At 38.6% G+C, this 18,471-nt stretch overlaps 1 protein-coding gene across 1 annotated transcript in view; it reads left to right on the top strand.

The window, feature by feature from the left end:
- The window catches only part of c9orf72 (C9orf72-SMCR8 complex subunit), an 82,890-nt gene that overhangs the window by 59,278 nt on the left and 5,141 nt on the right, over window positions 1-18,471 (top strand). Inside the window, exons 7-9 of the mRNA XM_062042313.1 lie at window positions 1,784-2,019; window positions 2,135-2,192; window positions 14,704-14,813. Coding sequence (XP_061898297.1) covers window positions 1,784-2,019; window positions 2,135-2,192; window positions 14,704-14,813 — 404 coding nt within the window. The remainder of the gene's footprint in view (window positions 1-1,783; window positions 2,020-2,134; window positions 2,193-14,703; window positions 14,814-18,471) is intronic.

Genomic DNA, 18,471 nt, shown 5'->3' with positions numbered 1-18,471 from the left:
TCAGTACACACTACAACTTTTTAGTTGCTTGGTCGCTTTTTACGCGCGAGCATGGTCGCTCAATCTATAAAAATGGAAGCAAGAAACACAAGTTAACTTCATGATTTGTCGTTAAACAAGGTCTAAAAACACAAGATAATGTTGCATCTTTCTTATGACACAGAGCAAAAAGTCTTGCTTGTCAAAGTTGTCCCGTCAGGTGGAGGTTCGACAGCAGTCATATCCAAAACAGCTGACTGTCATTTGCGCCAGGCGGGAGTGTTGCAGAGCCCGATTTGATGTGTCTTTTTTATTAATGTTGAGTGAAAAGAGCAGCATGTTTTTGTTAAAACATACATTAAGTCCTCTTATAGTGTGTTTAAAGCCAGCAAGGCAGTGTTGTTAAGCTTGGAAAAGACAACGCAAAACTGTGACATCATCACAAGTCTCTGTGCCGCATACGCTGAGCGGAGAGTCTTGGATCTCTACACTTTGACCAGCGTTTGTAAAAGTCTGCGTTTTTTAAGACAAAAGTATGCGTCTGCGTGTGGACAAGACGCTTAAATGCAGAGATAAGTATGCGTTTATTAAGTATCTGTGTTCGTGTGGACATGGCCTGAGTTTACACTTTTGCTTTGCTAATTCTTTGATTAAAAATAACCAGTTTTTTTAAATGCAGTAGTTGCTCTGACAAAATATTGACGGCACAGTTACAAACAAGCTCAGATGACAACAGTGGTGGCACCAAGAAGGCAAGCAATGCCAATAAACTAAATCTTCAATAATTTTATATAGTATGTGACAACTATATGTTACTACAGCAAACCATGACAAAATGTATGACCAAACCAGGATTACCTGTCACTACTGTTAAAGATAAGGACTTTATTCAAATGATAGAAACACCGCGTACAGCACAAACTGTTCCAAGCAAATCTGAAATACACAATCTGTAAGGCAAATTTTATAAAGCTGAAATAAAAAAATAAAGACATGCTTGTCCCTAATCACTATAAGTAGAAACAGCTACATTTGGGGTGCACACATACTCTTGCACATCATCGTGTGTGTGTGTGCGCGTACATTGCGGGAGACTGGGCTGATGTAACGACCCAAACTTGCGCGCTGTTGCCAGCTTTACTTTGATCAGTTGTATACAGTTACATTTGGGGTAAACATATGAATGTGCACAGCATGCGTGTGTGTCTGCCAACTCTAATACGAAACCCACACACGGTACCCCGACTGTAATGTGATTGCTACTAATTTTGTTTAACTCTAGCGCCGTATAGAAAATTAAGTTGGAAAGGTAGAGGGTGCCTTTAAGGGGGTCACACCAACTTCCTAATGTAGTAGTATAAGCACTGAATTTGTTGCTGACTTTCTTGCAATGCAACTGAATTGCACTCACTTATTCCCATCACGTCTATAACCCGACTTTGAATAACACAAGCCGCAGACAAACATTAAGGGGCTTCTCTGTCATTTATGAGGAGTCATTGCGGTAAAAACTGGCTGTTATGCAGTTATTTGTTTTGACAGTGCTTGCAGTTTTTCATGTAAACCACAATTGGGAACAATCAAAAAAGTGAGAAACCACATGCAGACAATGCATAACAACCTGCTTACAAAAAGGAAAAGTTTTTCATAGGTTAATTTTGGACATGTAGTTAGTTTTTGATAACATACATTTGCTAATAAACACGTGTATTTTTTTTCTCAGGATTTCTTATTTTTGCACCATTGATACCACATAGTTGAAGTAAGATTATCAGTATGTGATTCCCTTTCCCCCCTTTTTCAGGACTCAACTGGTAGCTTTGTATTACCCTTCCGCCAAGTTCTCTACTCCCCTTACCCGACCACACACATCGATGTTGACATAAACACTGTCAAGCAAATGCCGCCCTGTCACGAGCATACGTACAACCAGCGCCGCTATATGCGCTCTGAGCTTAATACTCTTTGGAAGACTGACAGTGAAGAGGACATACCTCCGGACACAGTCATACCCACCGATGGCACCTTTACTCCTGACTTGTAAGTTATCCATCTGTCTTTTTTTTTTTTTTTACTTCTACTTAAGCTACTTTCTTATTTTACAAATATTTGTGTGTAATATTAAAACAATCCTAATAGTCTTCTTTGTTTGTAGGAATATATTTCAAGATGTCATGCATAGAGATACTCTGGTCAAGTCATTTTTAGATGAGGTAAGTTATTTATAAGGGGTGTGACTGTCCAGCGTATTCCCAGTTTTTGGCAGAGAAACTTTTTGTCCGGCTTTTGGCCTACCGATCTTCCGCACGGTAGACATTAAAAGTGATGGACAGGAAGTGTATCTTGCATCAGTAAAGAAATACAACATAGCTCCACATTTGTTTCCTACCAAAAATGAACTAAATCATGACCTTAAATCAAAGTACATAGCAAATTGTGATTATGGCATCCTAATTTTTTTGTCTTTTAATCTTGTTAGTATTAATAGTAAATCCGTCCATCTGTTTCCATGTTAGGGTACACAGAGTCGAAAGTCTGGAATTATTGGAGAGCTGTATGAGCTTCTATTTATTTTGATTCTAACCCGTATATTCCAATCAATAATTCCGTTGTATGTAATGTTATACTGATGTCTTAGACAAGCTCCATTTAAAAAAAAAAAGAACCAAATGCTTGGTTTGTACCAAGATACAGTTTATTTAATCTCTTATGGTTTAGATGCACTAACTGTAGCCATGTGTACATGGAAAATATTTATTTAATTTGATCATCATTCGGATTAGAATGTTACTGTGTACATGGACCCTGGAAAAAATTATTTGATTATGACATACATTTTCATGCATCACACTTTAAATCGGAATTCTTTTCTTTGACATGCGCAGAACCTTACATAAACGGAAGATGTTATTTGTTCTATGGTGCCATCTTTTAGACGCAGGTGCTGAAGAAGCAGTGACTTCCACTGTAAACAAACATTGCTTTGTGCATTTCTGCTTGTTCGACATTATCTCAGTATTTATAATTTTTTCCTTCTGTTCGATACTTTTGTTTTTTACCTCTCTTTTTGAAATCGGGCTGTTCTGTGCTTTTTATGTTGTGATTAAGTACGGGTTGCGGCGCGTCTTCATATTTCAACATTGTGTGTATGTGTCTGAAGCTAGCAGTTAGCACTTGGAGTAGATGTAATGTCGTGAATAAAACAGCTTGTTAAGACAACAACTGGATACTTCCTTTTATTGTTACATTGACGTATGACACTCCAGACCATACTTTTGTTTTTGCTAGTCTCGTTTTAGTGCAACAAACTCAACAGTATATAACGCTACGTCTCCACATGTTGAATGAGGGGAGACAGCAGCAAGACAATCGCTTCATTCCGAGACTATTTAATTTAGTCCACCCTGTTAAAGACCGTAAGGATACCGTATATTTCGGACTATAAGTCGCAGTATTTTTCATAGTTTGAACCAACGTTCCCTCTAAGGTGCGCGCTTGTGCAATTGCGCACTGCTCAAGCGTCCTCTGCGCACGGCAAATCTATGCCACGCACAAAATCAAATAAAAAAATAAGCGCATAACAATTTTCGACACACAGACACGACAGAGAAAACAGTTTACATCATCATTGTTCAAATATTGTAACCTCTGTCGAGACGCTTTGAGGACATGAATTCCATCCATCGCTTTACTGAGCAAAACTCTTTATTGTCGGCCATAAACACATCACCAAAACATTAGTAAAAAAAATTATATCTAGCAAAACTGGTCATTTTCTAAGGTAAACTTTCTACACTTAAAGGCCTACTGAAAGGAATTTTTTTTTATTTAAACGGGGATAGCAGATCCATTCTATGTGTCATACTTGATCATTTCGCGATATTGCCATATTTTTGCTGAAAGGATTTAGTAGAGAACAACGACGATAAAGATCGCAACTTTTGGTATCTGATAAAAAAAAGCCTTGCCCCTACCGGAAGTAGCGTGACGTAGTCAGTTGAAAGGCTCCTCACATTTTCCTATTGTTTTCAATGCAGCTAGAGCGATTCGGACCGAGAAAGCGACGATTACCCCATTAATTTGAGCGAGTATGAAAGATTCGTGGATGAGGAACGTTAAGGTGAAGGACTAGAATGCAGTGCAAGACATATCTTTTTTCGCTCTGACCATAACTTAGGTACAAGCTGGCTCATTGGATTCCACACTCTCTCCTTTTTCTATTGTGGATCACGGATTTGTATTTTAAACCACCTCGCATACAATATCCTCTTGAAAATGAGAGTCGAGAACGCGAAATGGACATTCACAGTGACTTTTATCTCCACGACAATACATCAACGAAACACTTTAGCTACGGAGCTAACGTGATAGCATCGTGCTTAACTGCATATAGAAACAAAAGAAATAAACACCTCGACTGGAATGATAGATAGAAAATCAACAATACTATTAAACCATGGACCTGTAACTACACGGTTAATGCTTTCCAGCCTGGCGAAGGTTAACAATGCTGTTGCTAACGACGCCATTGAAGCTAACTTAGCAACCGGACCTCACAGAGCTATGCTAAAAACATTAGCAATCCACCTACGCCAGCCAGCCCTCATCTGCTCATCAACACCCGTGCTCACCTGCGTTCCAGCGATCGACGGTGCGACGAGGGACTTCACCCGATCACAGATGCGGTTGGCGAGACGGAGGAAGTTAAGGTGAGTTCAGCGGCTAGCGCGTCTGCTATCCATCTCTGTCCTCCTGGCTGTGTTGCTGTAGTCCGCCGCTAATACACCGATCCCACCTACAACTTTCTTCTTTGCAGTCTCTATTGTTCATTAAACAAATTGCAAAAGATTCACCATCACAGATGTCCAGAATACTGTGGAATTTTGAAATGAAAACAGAGCTTTTTTGTATTGTATTCAATGGGGTACCAATACTTCTATCAACCGTTTACGTCACGCGCATACGTCATCATATCTAGACGTTTTCAACCGGAAGTGTGGCGGGAAATTTAAAATTGCACTTTATAAGTTAACCCGGCAGTATTGGCATGTGTTGCAATGTTAAGATTTCATCATTGATATATAAACTATCAGACTGCGTGGTCGGTAGTAGTGGGTTTCAGTAGGCCTTTAAATGAGAACTAGACGGAAATCCCCATGATGCCTTATTTAAAACCCACCGTCACAAATCTTGATTTTAAGTTCGACAATAATTTTAAAATGGAACATTTTTTATCATCTCCAGCTTTTAGCAACAATTAAATTAGGTTTATCTTTTAACGACTTTGAGGGGGTAATTCATGCGTGTATTTCATCACATTTGGACTAATGACTCACTCTGTGTTGGAATGAACCAGGCCTCAATCGCTCGATTGCAGCTAGTGCAAAATGCTGCTGACAACATGAGCACGATACCCCCATTTTAGCATGCCTTCACTGGTTCCCAGTTTATTTTAGAATTAATTTAAAAATTGTATTGTTTATTTTTAATTCTCTTAACGGATTAATGCCACAATTTATGTCAAACTTTTGACAAATGTACACCCCCACAAGGTCTCTGAGGTCAGCTTATCAGTTTCTTCTTTCTTCTACGGTTAAAGTACCAGTAGAGTGGAATAACAAGTTAATTGTATAAGTTTAACTGTGTTTCATTGTTTCCATTAAACCATATCCATTGTATTTACGTCCGCAAAGTATGTGGAAATACAGTCTAAACATCACTAAATGCCACAAATTCAGTCAGCCTTTTTGAATTTTCCGCTCCGAACGTCTTGAGTAATTTCCCTAGATTCTTCTCTCTGACCATAGTATCAGATCAGTCATACTGGAAATATGCAAACATTTGAGAGAAATGTGCTGTCTATTATTCACAATCCCTATACAAGACATGAACACATATGTTTTTCTTTTTTAATGCATTCTAAGTCATAAATAAATACCTGTACATACTTTAAGAGTCCGTCAATAGGGGGCTCCCTATTCCGCCCACAAAGCCCTCTAAAAAAACATCCAAAACCCGCCAACAATACTCTATATACACATGAATATTAACCAAATACTAGCAACGTTGTTATTATAAGCGCTAACGTAGACAAACTATTTTTAGCGGCGGATTGAAAACACACGGCTAAGTAGCTCCCGCAACATCGTGTCTTGGCTCTTCAAACTTACTCTAGATTATAAATAATTTCTCTCATCTGGATATTAGGAAGCTTTAGCCATAAATCTAGAAGTTGTTTATCTGTGACATTCAATTTATACCCGGAGATGGAGACAAAAGCACACAACCAAAGACAGTGTCTGAGGGAGACTTTTCATTGTTAACCTTTTGTGTGCATAATGATTAATTCTTCATCTAAACGGGAAGATATGGATACCTTATCAGTCTTCATCTAAGTAAAAGCAGACATTGTACAGTAAGCTATCGTTTTATTAGGTTCGTTGTTTGTATTTCTTGTTTAGCACTTAGCAGTACTGCTACATCAGACCTGGGCAAATTAAGGCCACATGCGGCCCGTTGAGCTTTTCAATCTGGGGCCGTATTTATCTAGCTTCTTAGAATTACTCCTAAGAAGTCTGCTAAGAGTTGACTTATGAGTAAAGAAATTATTCGCTGAAAGATGCACTTAAAAGTTAGTTATCAAGCGTCTTACTCACACTTTCAGCGAAGTGTATGACTGAATCTTAAGTGTCACACTCAGAGCTGAATTACGACATTACTATGTGCCGTAAACGGAATTTTAAGTGACGTCATTACTGTGTCCATAGAAATGACCAATCACGGAAGGGAATCCCTTGTCTAAGAATAAATACATATCTTAGAAATATTTAATAGGACAATGGGAGTGTATATTTTGACAATAAACTACAAAATAATACAAAACAAACAAACAATATTGGCAATGGATCAAAAATAAATGTTTCCTTTTCTTTCCAATTCATTAATTAGGCAAGTAATTTGAAACTGAAAGCGTGATGTTGCTGATTAGATGACGCCCCTTATTAAATTTGTGACAAAAATAATACCCGCTCTGTCTAAACGATACCATTTGATCAGCTGCTCGTCATCAAACAAAGCCAGGACATGCTTCCGCTCCCTGAATGTTCGCACACGTCTCTCTCGCCTCAGTGCCATCCCCCGCTGGCAACTCCTAACCACTTAGGACACCTCTGAAGGTCTCTTAAATATCGTGGAGAGTAGGAGTGATTCTTAGACTTAAGAAAGTTGATAAATAGCTTTTATTCTTAAGTTTGAGAGTAGGACTAAATTTCGCAAATTCTCAGGACTTAAGTGTAAAATGGCACTCTAAGACGCTTGATAAATACGGCCCCTAGCCCGCCGGACATTCCCAAATAATTTTTTTAGATCTTTAAGATGGAAATTGTAGCCGCCATTATGATGTTCAGTGATGTTTTCTAATGACCGTAATTCTTCAACTATACAAAGTATTTCAATGGTTGGAACCTGCGCTTCCTACGTCACAGCAGCTCAGACGAGGCACCAAGAAGTGTGGGCGGGAAGCGTTTCCACAGACGCGGAAGGAGATTTTCACAACAAAGTTCTAAAGCCTAGTGATATATAGAATAGAATAGAAAGTACTTTATTGATCCCTGGGGGAAATTCAGTAAATATCAGATATATCAGATTGTAGGAGGGTTTATTTTGTACCCTCCGCGTTCATATTTCACTGTTTGTTGCATTTTTGTTGCGTTTCACTTGATTGTAAAATATGTCGATCGAAAGGGGGTGTGACGTTCATATTTTGTCAATATTCAGTATTTTATCCTTCATAGAAAAATGTAAAATTCCATTACGGTTTTTAAGGCGGTCTGTCATAACGTTTTTAGCATTCAATCAGACATTATTGTGAGGTTTTGTATTAGTGTTCCTAAAAATAGATATACCGGCCCCCAGACACATTTTTTTCTCTAAATGTGGCCCCCGAGTCAAAATAATTGCCCAGGCCTGTGCTACATGATGCTTAGTGTTTCACTAAAGCTGGATCTGTTTAACAGAGCTTCGAAAACTTGTAGCTCATCCTCCTTACAGTCAGGATCAACAATATACGTTTCTGGATCATCATTTTTCCCAAAGTTATCGTTGTTGGCTCTCACAAAGGTTGTATGATTTGTATTGATGTTGGTGGGGAAGGGATCTGCGGTTCCTACCTCTACGTCACGCGATCACTTGACTGACTAGCTCATTATCTCTCAAAATGGATCGGGAATCTCTGTGAGATTGATACTATTTTGATCATATCTATTTATTTTTGCAAACTTTGTAAGTCTTTCCGTGTCATAAAACAGATATACATGATAATAGCTTTAATATAGAGGCGACTTACTTTTCCACTCTACTGGTACTTTAAAATCCAGAGGGGATTGTGCATTTTCTGCTGTGGCTCCAAAACTTTGAAACGATATCCCTCTTGCCTTTCGGGCGGCACACTCTTTAATGAGTTTTAAATCACGTCTTAAAATATATTTGTACTCCTTGGCTTTTAAACCAGCATGTGAGTTACAGTATGTGATTTTAGTCCATTTAGTTTCTTTCATATATTTTATGTATCTATTCTCTTTTTAGTTAAATGTTTTCACGATTGACTCTCTTTAGTTTTATCCTGCTTCTGAATGTGTGTTTTAACTCCTGTGCAGCACTCTGTTAAAATTGTATAGTTTTTTTATTTTTAAATGTGCTATATAAGTAAAGTAGATTGTATTAGATTGGACTTCTGTCGACAACCTGTCAATGTCAACCAACTCAAGTCTCACCCCGCGTAAAAAAAAAAAAGTGGTGCTGTACAGATTTAGTTTTGGTATCTCCTTTCACGTGTTTTTACAAAGTAAATACAGAAAGAAAAATATCAAACTGGTAATAAACTAATGCCAAGTAATGAATAACTTTAAACTAACCCAACTGTTGACCAGATTTACCAATAGTGATATTAGAGCTGCAATGATTAATCAATTAAATCGAATAATTTGATTAGAAAAAAGCTTCAAATTATATTCTGTTGCTTTAAATAATTGATAACATTTGCACAGAGTGTCTGGAACCTAAAATATGCATACCGGTACATAGTTTCCATACAGCCTCTGAAAAAGAACGCACATGAGAACAGTGACAGCTTAGAGTGGCGATGGATAGAAATGGAATAGAAGGAAACGGCTATAGAGTAAAGGACCAATGTTTTCCCTAATTTTTCATGTGTCTGAGGAAATCCACAAACTGACTGAGCATTCAGTGGATCACATGTGAGCCACACCAGCAGCACACCTGTCGCAAACCTGACGTAACAAGTTTAATGTCTTATTTAAATCAAATGACAGCAGTCATTTCCATTAGACTATTTTCAAATATAGGTGATTTGGCCCACTTACAATGAAAATAACAAAAAAAATCTTGTTTTTCATGAACTCTGTACTATATTGTCTGCTTCGGAAATAATTTGTACCCCTTTCAGAGGTCACATATATTGAGTTCCACTTAAAACGTGCACATGTTACGCAATAAAATGTGTGCTGTAACCAGGGCATGAATTTTACAGTGGCCATGACCGCCATGGCTCTTGTTGCCCCTATGTTTGGCCATGTGCCCCTGGAAAAAATTATATGCGCAATGCCCCGACGGACGCATCTCTTTTCTTCTGCGTGATTTTTATGTCATTATGGCTTCTTTGACCAGTGGTGGGTTCAATTCTGCCTCGTATGAATCACCAGAGTTCCACATGCAGCACAGTGCTATACAACGCAAAGCATCAGCTTGTAATGCAGATTTGAGAACGTCTTCCACTCCTTAAAGCCCAGTGCACTGAATGAAAAAGTTGGATGAGCTAAAATAAGAAAGTTTGATACATTTGTGAAATCACATTAGGACTATAAACTCTCAACATATAATATGTAACACACTGTTTATATTTTGCGACTCAACGCGACGATGTGTGAGGGTTTTGCAGTTTTCTATAACCCATTCGACCATGCTAGTTTAAGGTGAATGAAAACATGGCCATAACTACCATTGAGGACACCAAGGTCATGTCCTCGATATTCTTTTAAGTGACAAGAAGACATTTTTATGACTGACTGCAAATATACTTTGTGTAGGACGTTGTGTGCGCTGTACATCACAATGCGGTAGATCATCCCCTAGCAAGATACAATGTTTGGTCATGCACAGCCCGCTACAACTCCAGATAACGTATGCAATTAAGTCCACTTTTACTTTAAACATTATCTGATACGAAATGTGCTGTCAACGTAACATTAAAGTATACTGACGTCAACAGCCCGCTACAACTCCAGACAACGTATGCAATTAAGTCCACTTTTACTTTGAACATTATCTGATACGAAATGTGCTGTCAACGTAACACTAAAGTATACTGACTTTACTAATGTTGGCTTCACCTGAATGAAATTGATGTGAAAGCTGTCTGTATAATATCGTTGACATGTCAGTCAGGTGTCGCTCTGTCCTAAACGCAGATCACGCACCATGCATAGGGTTTCACTCTTTGTGGGGGGCCCCGTTTTGTATGAAGAAGCGCATGTAAAATGTGAATTATTGAATCACAATGTGCTTCATATGAAATTTTACCCAAAACATATTTCTTTCCACATCATGCTTTGTTACTGATTAAAATACGAAGACAGGTTTCCCATTTTTTACTACCGGTGCCTCTCGTGGCGCGCGTCACTGGTATTTGAAATTAAAAGCTCAAAGTCTTGGGTTCAAACCCATGTCAGAGATAAAATGTTGTTAAGCTTTTAAACTTATGATTTGATGATGATAAAATTGTTTAATACGCTGAACTTCAGCACAGTAATAAGAAAAAGTGGATTGTTCATTGTGTTGCTCAAGGTAATATTATTTATATGGTGCTGGGAAACCCATGATTTCAGCCTTTAAAAACTACTCTTGGACCACCGATTTTTGACCTCTGTATATGTCAAATCCTGCTTCGGTTCCCTGAATGAAAACCGCATAGAGAAAACACCCCTGGCCGTGCACTAAATAAGTGACCTTGTCTCTAAAATTACGAAATTTCAGGCCTGCCTGTAGCACAAGCATGGGATAAACCTTATCTCATGCTTGTGCTACAAGATAAAGTATACATTCCTGTAACTTTCTGTCTGTAGAATGTTATTACAGTTTTTATTAGCATTCATGTAATCCCGTAACAGCATTTCATAATCAATATCCATAAATTACCATTCTTAATAAATGACAGTAGAATAAACACACACCTATTTGGGAAGTGTGGGTGTATAGTACTTATTTTCTTTAACCATAAACTTACAAAACCCAAAACCAGTGAAGTTGGCACGTTGTGTAATTCGTAAATAAAAACAGAATACAGTGATTTGCAAATCCTTTTCAACTTATATTCCATTGAATACACGGCAAAGACAAGATATTTAATGTTCGAACTGAAAAACTGAATTTTTTTTGGCAAATAATCATTAACTTAGAATTTAATGACAGCAACACAGTGCAAAAAAGTTGGCACAGGACCATTTTTACCACTGTGTTATATAGCCTTTTCCTTTTAGCAACACTCAGTAAACGTTTGGGAACTGAGGAGACCAATTTTTGAAGCTTTTCAGGTGGAATTCTTTCCCATTCTTGCTTGATGTACAGCTTGAGTTGTTCAACAGTCAGGGGTCTCCTTTGTTGTGTTTTACGCTTCATAATACGCCACACATTTTCAATGGGAGACAGGTCTGGACTACAGGCAGGCCAGTCTAGTACCTGCACTCTTTTACTATGAAGCCACGCTGAAATATGCATGGGCGTCCATGATAACGTTGCTTGGATGGCAACATATATTGCTCCAAAACGTGTATGTACCTGTCAGCATTATTGGTGCCTTCACAGATGTGTAAGTCACTCATGCCTTGGGCACTAATACACCCCCATACCATCACAGATGCTGGCTTTTGAACTTTGCGCCTATAACAATCCGGATGGTTCTTTTCCTCTTTGGTCCAGAGGACAGAACGTCCACAGTTTCCAAAAACTATTTTAAATGTGGACTCGGCAGAACACTTTTACACTTTGCATCAGTCCATCTTAGATGAGTTCGGCAGCGTTTCTGGGTGTTGTTGATGAATGGCTTTCGCTTTGCATAGTATAGTTTTAACTTGCACTTACAAATGTAGCGACCAACTGTAGTTAATAACAGTGGTTCTCTGAAGTTTTCCTGAGCCCATGTGGTGATATCCTTTACACACTGATGTCGCTTTTTGATGCAGTACCGCCGGAGGGATCCAAGGTCACGGGCATTCAATGTTACGTGCAGTGATTTCTCCAGATTCTCTGAACCTTTTGATCATATTAAGGACCGTAGATGGCGAAATCCCTAAATTCCTTGCAATAGCTCGTTGAGAAATGTTGTTCTTAAACTGTTGGACAATTTGCTCACGCATTTGTTCACAAAGTGGTGACCCTCGCCTCATCTTTGTTTGTGAATGACTGAGCATTTCATGAAAGCTTCTTTTATACCCAATTATGGCACCCACCTGTTCCCAATTAGCCCTTTCACCTGTGGAATTTTCCAAATAAGTGTTTGATGAGCATTCCTCAACATTCTCAGTGTTTTTTTGCCACTTGTGCCAGCTTTTTTTAAACATGTTGCAGGCATCAAATTCCAAATGAGCTAATATTTGCAAAAAATAACAAAGTTTGTTGGATTTTTCCAACGTTTTGTGTGTCTGTAAACGCATCTATGGCATAGTCTGGCAAGTGCGTCTGTTGGCACATGTGAGAGAGGGAGCGCCTGCTGCTATGACAGACAGTGGGTTTTGGCGTGGTTTGTACAGAAGAAAAATGACCAGTTTTGATAGTAGTTTTTTGCTAATGTTTTTTTTGATGTAGTAATGGCCAACAATAAACAGGTGTGCTCAATAAAGTGATAACTAGACATCATGTCTTCATTAAAGCGTCTCGACAGACATTACAATAATTGAGCAGTTTTGACGAACATTGTTTAATCTGTTGTGGCCGCTTGTCACCAGAGTTGCAATGCAAAATCGTACATAATAGATTACTTTGTTTACAGTTGTATTTTGTGTGCAGCATATATTTTGATGTGAGCAGTGCATAATTGTGTAGGCGTGCACCGTAGAGGGAACATTAGAGAGGACACAAAGAAATGGACAGATGCTGTCAAAAGCTTGGTATCATCAGTAAACAGACATAAAAAAACATACAGTAGGGTGCCATTTTTGCACTGTCAAAAGGAGCTGACATTCCCCAACAATACTATATTGAGGCTGCAGTACCAAAAACACACGCTGCATTTACAGAACAACCAACCAGAAACAAGGTCAAAGTTTGTTTTGGCAGGCAGCCATTACCATCTTTTAGTCCCATAACAAAAGTTATATTTAATCACATTTGGACATGTGAAAATGTGTGTATTTACAGTTTGTATTTATTGCAATCATGTTGACCCAGAGAGGGACAAGCGGTAGAAAATGGATGGGTGTTGTTTGTCTAAAACAGCACTTCTCCATTGGATACCTGTGTGTCAAATTGTAAATACATACACAATTTAAAGGGGCCATATTGATTTTTTTCTACATATAAAAAACTTCCCTCTGGTCTACATGTACTACATGCCATCCAAGCAACGTTATCATGGACGCCTGCTTATTTCAGCAAGACAATGCCAAGCCATGTGTTACAACAGCGTGGCTTCATAGTAAAAGAGTGTGGGTACTAGACTGGCCTGCCTGTAGTCCAGACCTGTCTCCCATTGAAAATGTGTGGCGCAATATGAACCCTAAAATACGACAACGGAGACCCTGGACTGTTGAACAACTTAAGCTGTACATCAAGTAAGAATGGGAAATAATTACTAACTGTGCAGTGTGTTATGTGTGCGTGTCGATGTTCTGCTTGTTAGCCTATTGCTAACTGTGCAGCAGAGTTAAGAGAGCTTGTAACGCTTATTATGGTTGAACAAATGCAAACCCCATAAGCAGTGAAGTTGGCACGTTGTGTAAATCGTAAATAAAAACAAAATACAATGATTTGCTAATCTTTTTCAACCTATATTCAATTGAATAGACTGCAAAGACAAGATACTTAAAGTTTGAAATTGAAAACTTTGTTATTTTCTGCTAATATTAGCTCATTTGGAATTTGATGCCTGCAACATGTTTAAAAAAAGCTGGCACAAGTGGCAAAAAACACTGAGAAAGTTGAGGAATGCTCATCAAACACTTATTTGGAAAATCAAGCAAGAATGGGAAATAATTCCACCTGAAAAGCTTCAAAAGTTAGTCTCCTCATTTCCCAAACGTTTATTGAGTGTTGTTAAAAGGAAAGGCCATGTAACAAAGTGGTAAACATGCCCCTTTTTTGCAATGTGTTGCAATTCTAAGTTAATGATTATTTGCAAAAAAAAATTGAGTTTCTCAGTTAGAACATTAAATATCTTGTCTTTGCTTTCTATTCAATTGAAAATAAGTTGAAAAGGATTTGCAAATCATTGTATTCTGTTTTTATTTACGAATTATACAACGTGTCAACTTCACTGGTTTTGAGTTTTGTAGTGTGCCAGTCTTGGTTGCCATGTTATTGATCTCTCCTAATGAGCCTATACAAGCCAGCAGGATTCCTTCCCCAAGGGTTTCATCCCATCCTCCATTCTATTATGGTATTACCGATTTCCAACACTATACTATACTATGACTTTACGATCTGTGTCATTCCTAGGTGTTCATGTTAAAGCCCAGCATGTCCTTGCGGAGTACCTATCTGGCTCAGTTCCTGCTGCTGCTCCACAGGAAGGCCCTCACACTGCTGAAGTACATTGAGGATGAAACGTAAGTGTTCAGTGCAAATATCAGATAGGTTTCTGGCTTACAAGTCTACTACATTATTGCAACACTGTATGAAAACATTTAACTGAGCTGCGACGGCAATACCTATTTATTTTGCCTTCTGTTAGTACAGAGGAGTTTTATATCACACACAACTTAGTCCTGTACACTGGTCAACCTCCAAATTGTTCAGATTACAAAACCAGAGAAACAGTATTGTTATAAAAATTGCTTTTGGGTAAAACTGCAGCCAACTTTACCTTATATTACATGTATACACAATGTTTTCTGTACCATTTTACTGTTCGTACTGACTAAACATGTTTAAAAGATACGGTAATCATTGTTGAAAAACAAACATTAAAATCATAAAACACATTAAAAAAAGCTTTTAATGAATAATATATAATAATAATAATAATAATGTAATTATTGTGCAACCTTCAAATAGGGCTAATAAAGCATTCAGAAATAATACTGTTGAGTGAATGAAGATACCAGATGGTGCAGATATACAGGACATAACAGTGCACTGTTATAACACTAAATCAACGTCCCAAAAGGTATAAATATGCCTAACAGAATATTGAATGAATGTACCACAGTGCAAATATCACATAACATAAGTAATACTGAATGTTTAAGTACAAATATAACGAGACATAGACACATTTACAGTGGGAGAACGTCTTAATTTATCCCCTGCTGATTTTGTAAGTTAACCCTCTTACAAATATATGAACACGCCATAATGTATTTGGGAGGTTACTTGTAAATGGGAGGAGAAAAAGGAATGTGATACATCACTTTCAATTTGTTTGGGGGATTAACAGGAAGTATTTAAACCCAAAGCTTAGTACTTGGTGGATAATGTCTTTTTGACCAACACAGAGGTCAGACGTTTTCTCCAGGCTTGCAAACATCTCAAGAGGGATTATGGTGAGATAAATAACTACAAAGCAGAATGTTTAACATTAAGGATGCTGTTTTTGCGGCCATGCACACACTTACGGCCTGATTCACTAAGGTAGGTAGGTAAGTAGGTCTTTATTGTCATTGCACAAGTACAAACCCCGTTTCCATATGAGTTGGGAAATTGTGTAAGTTGTAAATATAAACGGAATACAATGATTTGCAAATCCTTTTCAACCCATATTCAATTGAATGCACTACAAAGACAAGATTTTTGATGTTCAAACTCATAAAATGTATATATTTTTTTGCAAATAATAATTAACTTGGAATTTCATGACTGCAACACGTGCCAACGTAGTTGGGAAAGGGCATGTTCACCACTGTGTTACATGGCCTTTCCTTTTAACAACACTCAGTAAACGTTTGGGAACTGAGGAGACACATTTTTGAAGCTTCTCAGGTGGAATTCTTTCCCATTCTTGCTTGATGTACAGCTTAAGTTGTTCAACAGTCCGGGGGTCTCCGTTGTGGTATTTTAGGCTTCATAATGCGCCACACATTTTCAATGGGAGACAGGTCTGGACAACAGGCAGGCCAGTCTAGTACCCGCACTCTTTTACTATGAAGCCATGTTGATGTAACACGTGGCTTGGCAGTGTCTTGCTGAAATAAGCAGGGGCGTCCATGGTAACGTTTTTTGGATGGCAACATATGTTGCTCCAAAACCTGTATGTACCTTTCAGCATTAATGGCGCCTTCACAGATGTGTAAGTTACCCATGTCTTGGGCACTAATACACCCCCATACCATCACAGATGCTGGCTTTTCAACTTTGCGCCTATAACAATCCGGATGGTTCTTTTCCTCTTTGGTCTGGAGGACACGACGTCCACAGTTTCCAAAAACAATTTGAAATGTGGACTCGTGAGACCACAGAACACTTTTCCACTTTGTATCAGTCCATCTTAGATGAGCTCAGGCCCAGCGAAGCCGACGGCGTTTCTGGGTGTTGTTGATAAACGGTTTTCGCCTTGCATAGGAGAGTTTTAACTTGCACTTACAGATGTATCGACCAACTGTAGTTACTGACAGTGGGTTTCTGAAGTGTTCCTGAGCCCATGTAGTGATATCCTTTACACACTGATGTCGCTTGTTGATGCAGTACAACCTGAGAGATCGAAGGTCACGGGCTTAGCTGCTTACGTGCAGGGATTTCTCCAGATTCTCTGAACCCTTTGATGATATTACGGACTGTAGATGGTGAAATCCCTAAATTTCTTGCAATAGCTGGTTGAGAAAGGTTTTTCTTAAACTGTTCAACAATTTGCTCACGCATTTGTTGACAAAGTGGTGACCCTCGGCCCATCCTTGTTTGTGAATGACTGAGCATTTCATGGAATCTACTTTTATACCCAATAATGGCACCCACCTGTTCCCAATTTGCCTGTTCACCTGTGGGATGTTCCAAATAAGTGTTTGATGAGCATTCCTCAACTTTATCAGTATTTATTGCCACCTTTCCCAACTTCTTAGTCACGTGTTGCTGGCATCAAATTCTAAAGTTAATGATTATTTGCAAAAAAAATTTTTTTTATCAGTTTGAACATCAAATATGTTGTCTTTGTAGTATATTCAACTGAATTTGGGTTGAAAATGATTTGCATTTGTATTCCGTTTATATTTACATCCAACACAATTTCCCAACTCATATGGAAACGGGGTTTGTACAACAAAACTTTGTTTTCAGCACAAACCCGTTCAAGATTAGACAAACAGTCTACGGGGTTACAGAACAGGAACGCTGATGGGTCGCAAAGGTTCCCCGTAAAAGATGGGAAAAAGGTAAATGCTGGGGAAGATGAGTAAAAAAATACAATCTAGACTGGGCTCCTAAGGTGGCCCAGTCTGGAGTGGGGGAAAAACTCCATAGCAAAGCACATATACGTATTACAACATACAACTCGAGACTTGCAATAGAGGGGAGGTAGTGGGGGCTACGGTGACAGGCTGCAGCTCTTCAGGCTCTGCCCAGCCGTCCATCACCCCAAAGGGATTCAAGCATCGAGAGCGTTGGATGGGGGGTGGGGTATGTGTGTGTGGCGTATATTTTTTGTGGATGCATATGTGTGTGTAAGCCTGCCGCGTGTCTCTGTTCCACGGCCTTGGTGTGATTGCAGCCGCCAGTCGGTCCAAAGTCAACAACAATAGGTGTGTGTCCATGAGAGACAAGAAGGGAGTTTGTTATGTCTTTGCCGCACTGTCCTTTGGGAGAGTCTCGAAGCCAGAGAACAATCCAAGTTAGAATGTTTTGTATGCAAGTGAAAATAAAATTAGCTTTTCACTCTAAATTTTCTATGGCTAGTCCTCAAATTCATCCTGCAGGGCAGACAGTCCGATGTTACCCAAATCACAAGAGTGTCCACATTTCTGCCCGCATCCTCCAATCATTTGTGGCAGCTTTGGGGTACTTTAAAGACTGTCAGATCTGTTGTACAATAACTTGGAGAGACACAATTACATCAAGGTCAAACCAACGTACTACCCAAACTAGAGCATACAGATGCAACTACGGGCTGAATGTGAATTTAGTTTGCTTCTGGAAAACATTGTAAATAATCACAACAAGCTCATCAGCATTGTCATCTGAAAAAGGTAATCAAACATGTTTGTTTCAACAACTGTTTAAACTAAAGAAGAGTAAGTGGTGCACCATGTATATTTGTGTGTGTAATATTTTGCAGTTGTT

The sequence above is a fragment of the Entelurus aequoreus genome, linkage group LG03 (genome assembly GCF_033978785.1).
Source record: "Entelurus aequoreus isolate RoL-2023_Sb linkage group LG03, RoL_Eaeq_v1.1, whole genome shotgun sequence".
In the NCBI taxonomy this organism is placed as follows: domain Eukaryota; kingdom Metazoa; phylum Chordata; class Actinopteri; order Syngnathiformes; family Syngnathidae; genus Entelurus; species Entelurus aequoreus.
This window is presented reverse-complemented; position numbering and strand designations above follow the sequence as displayed.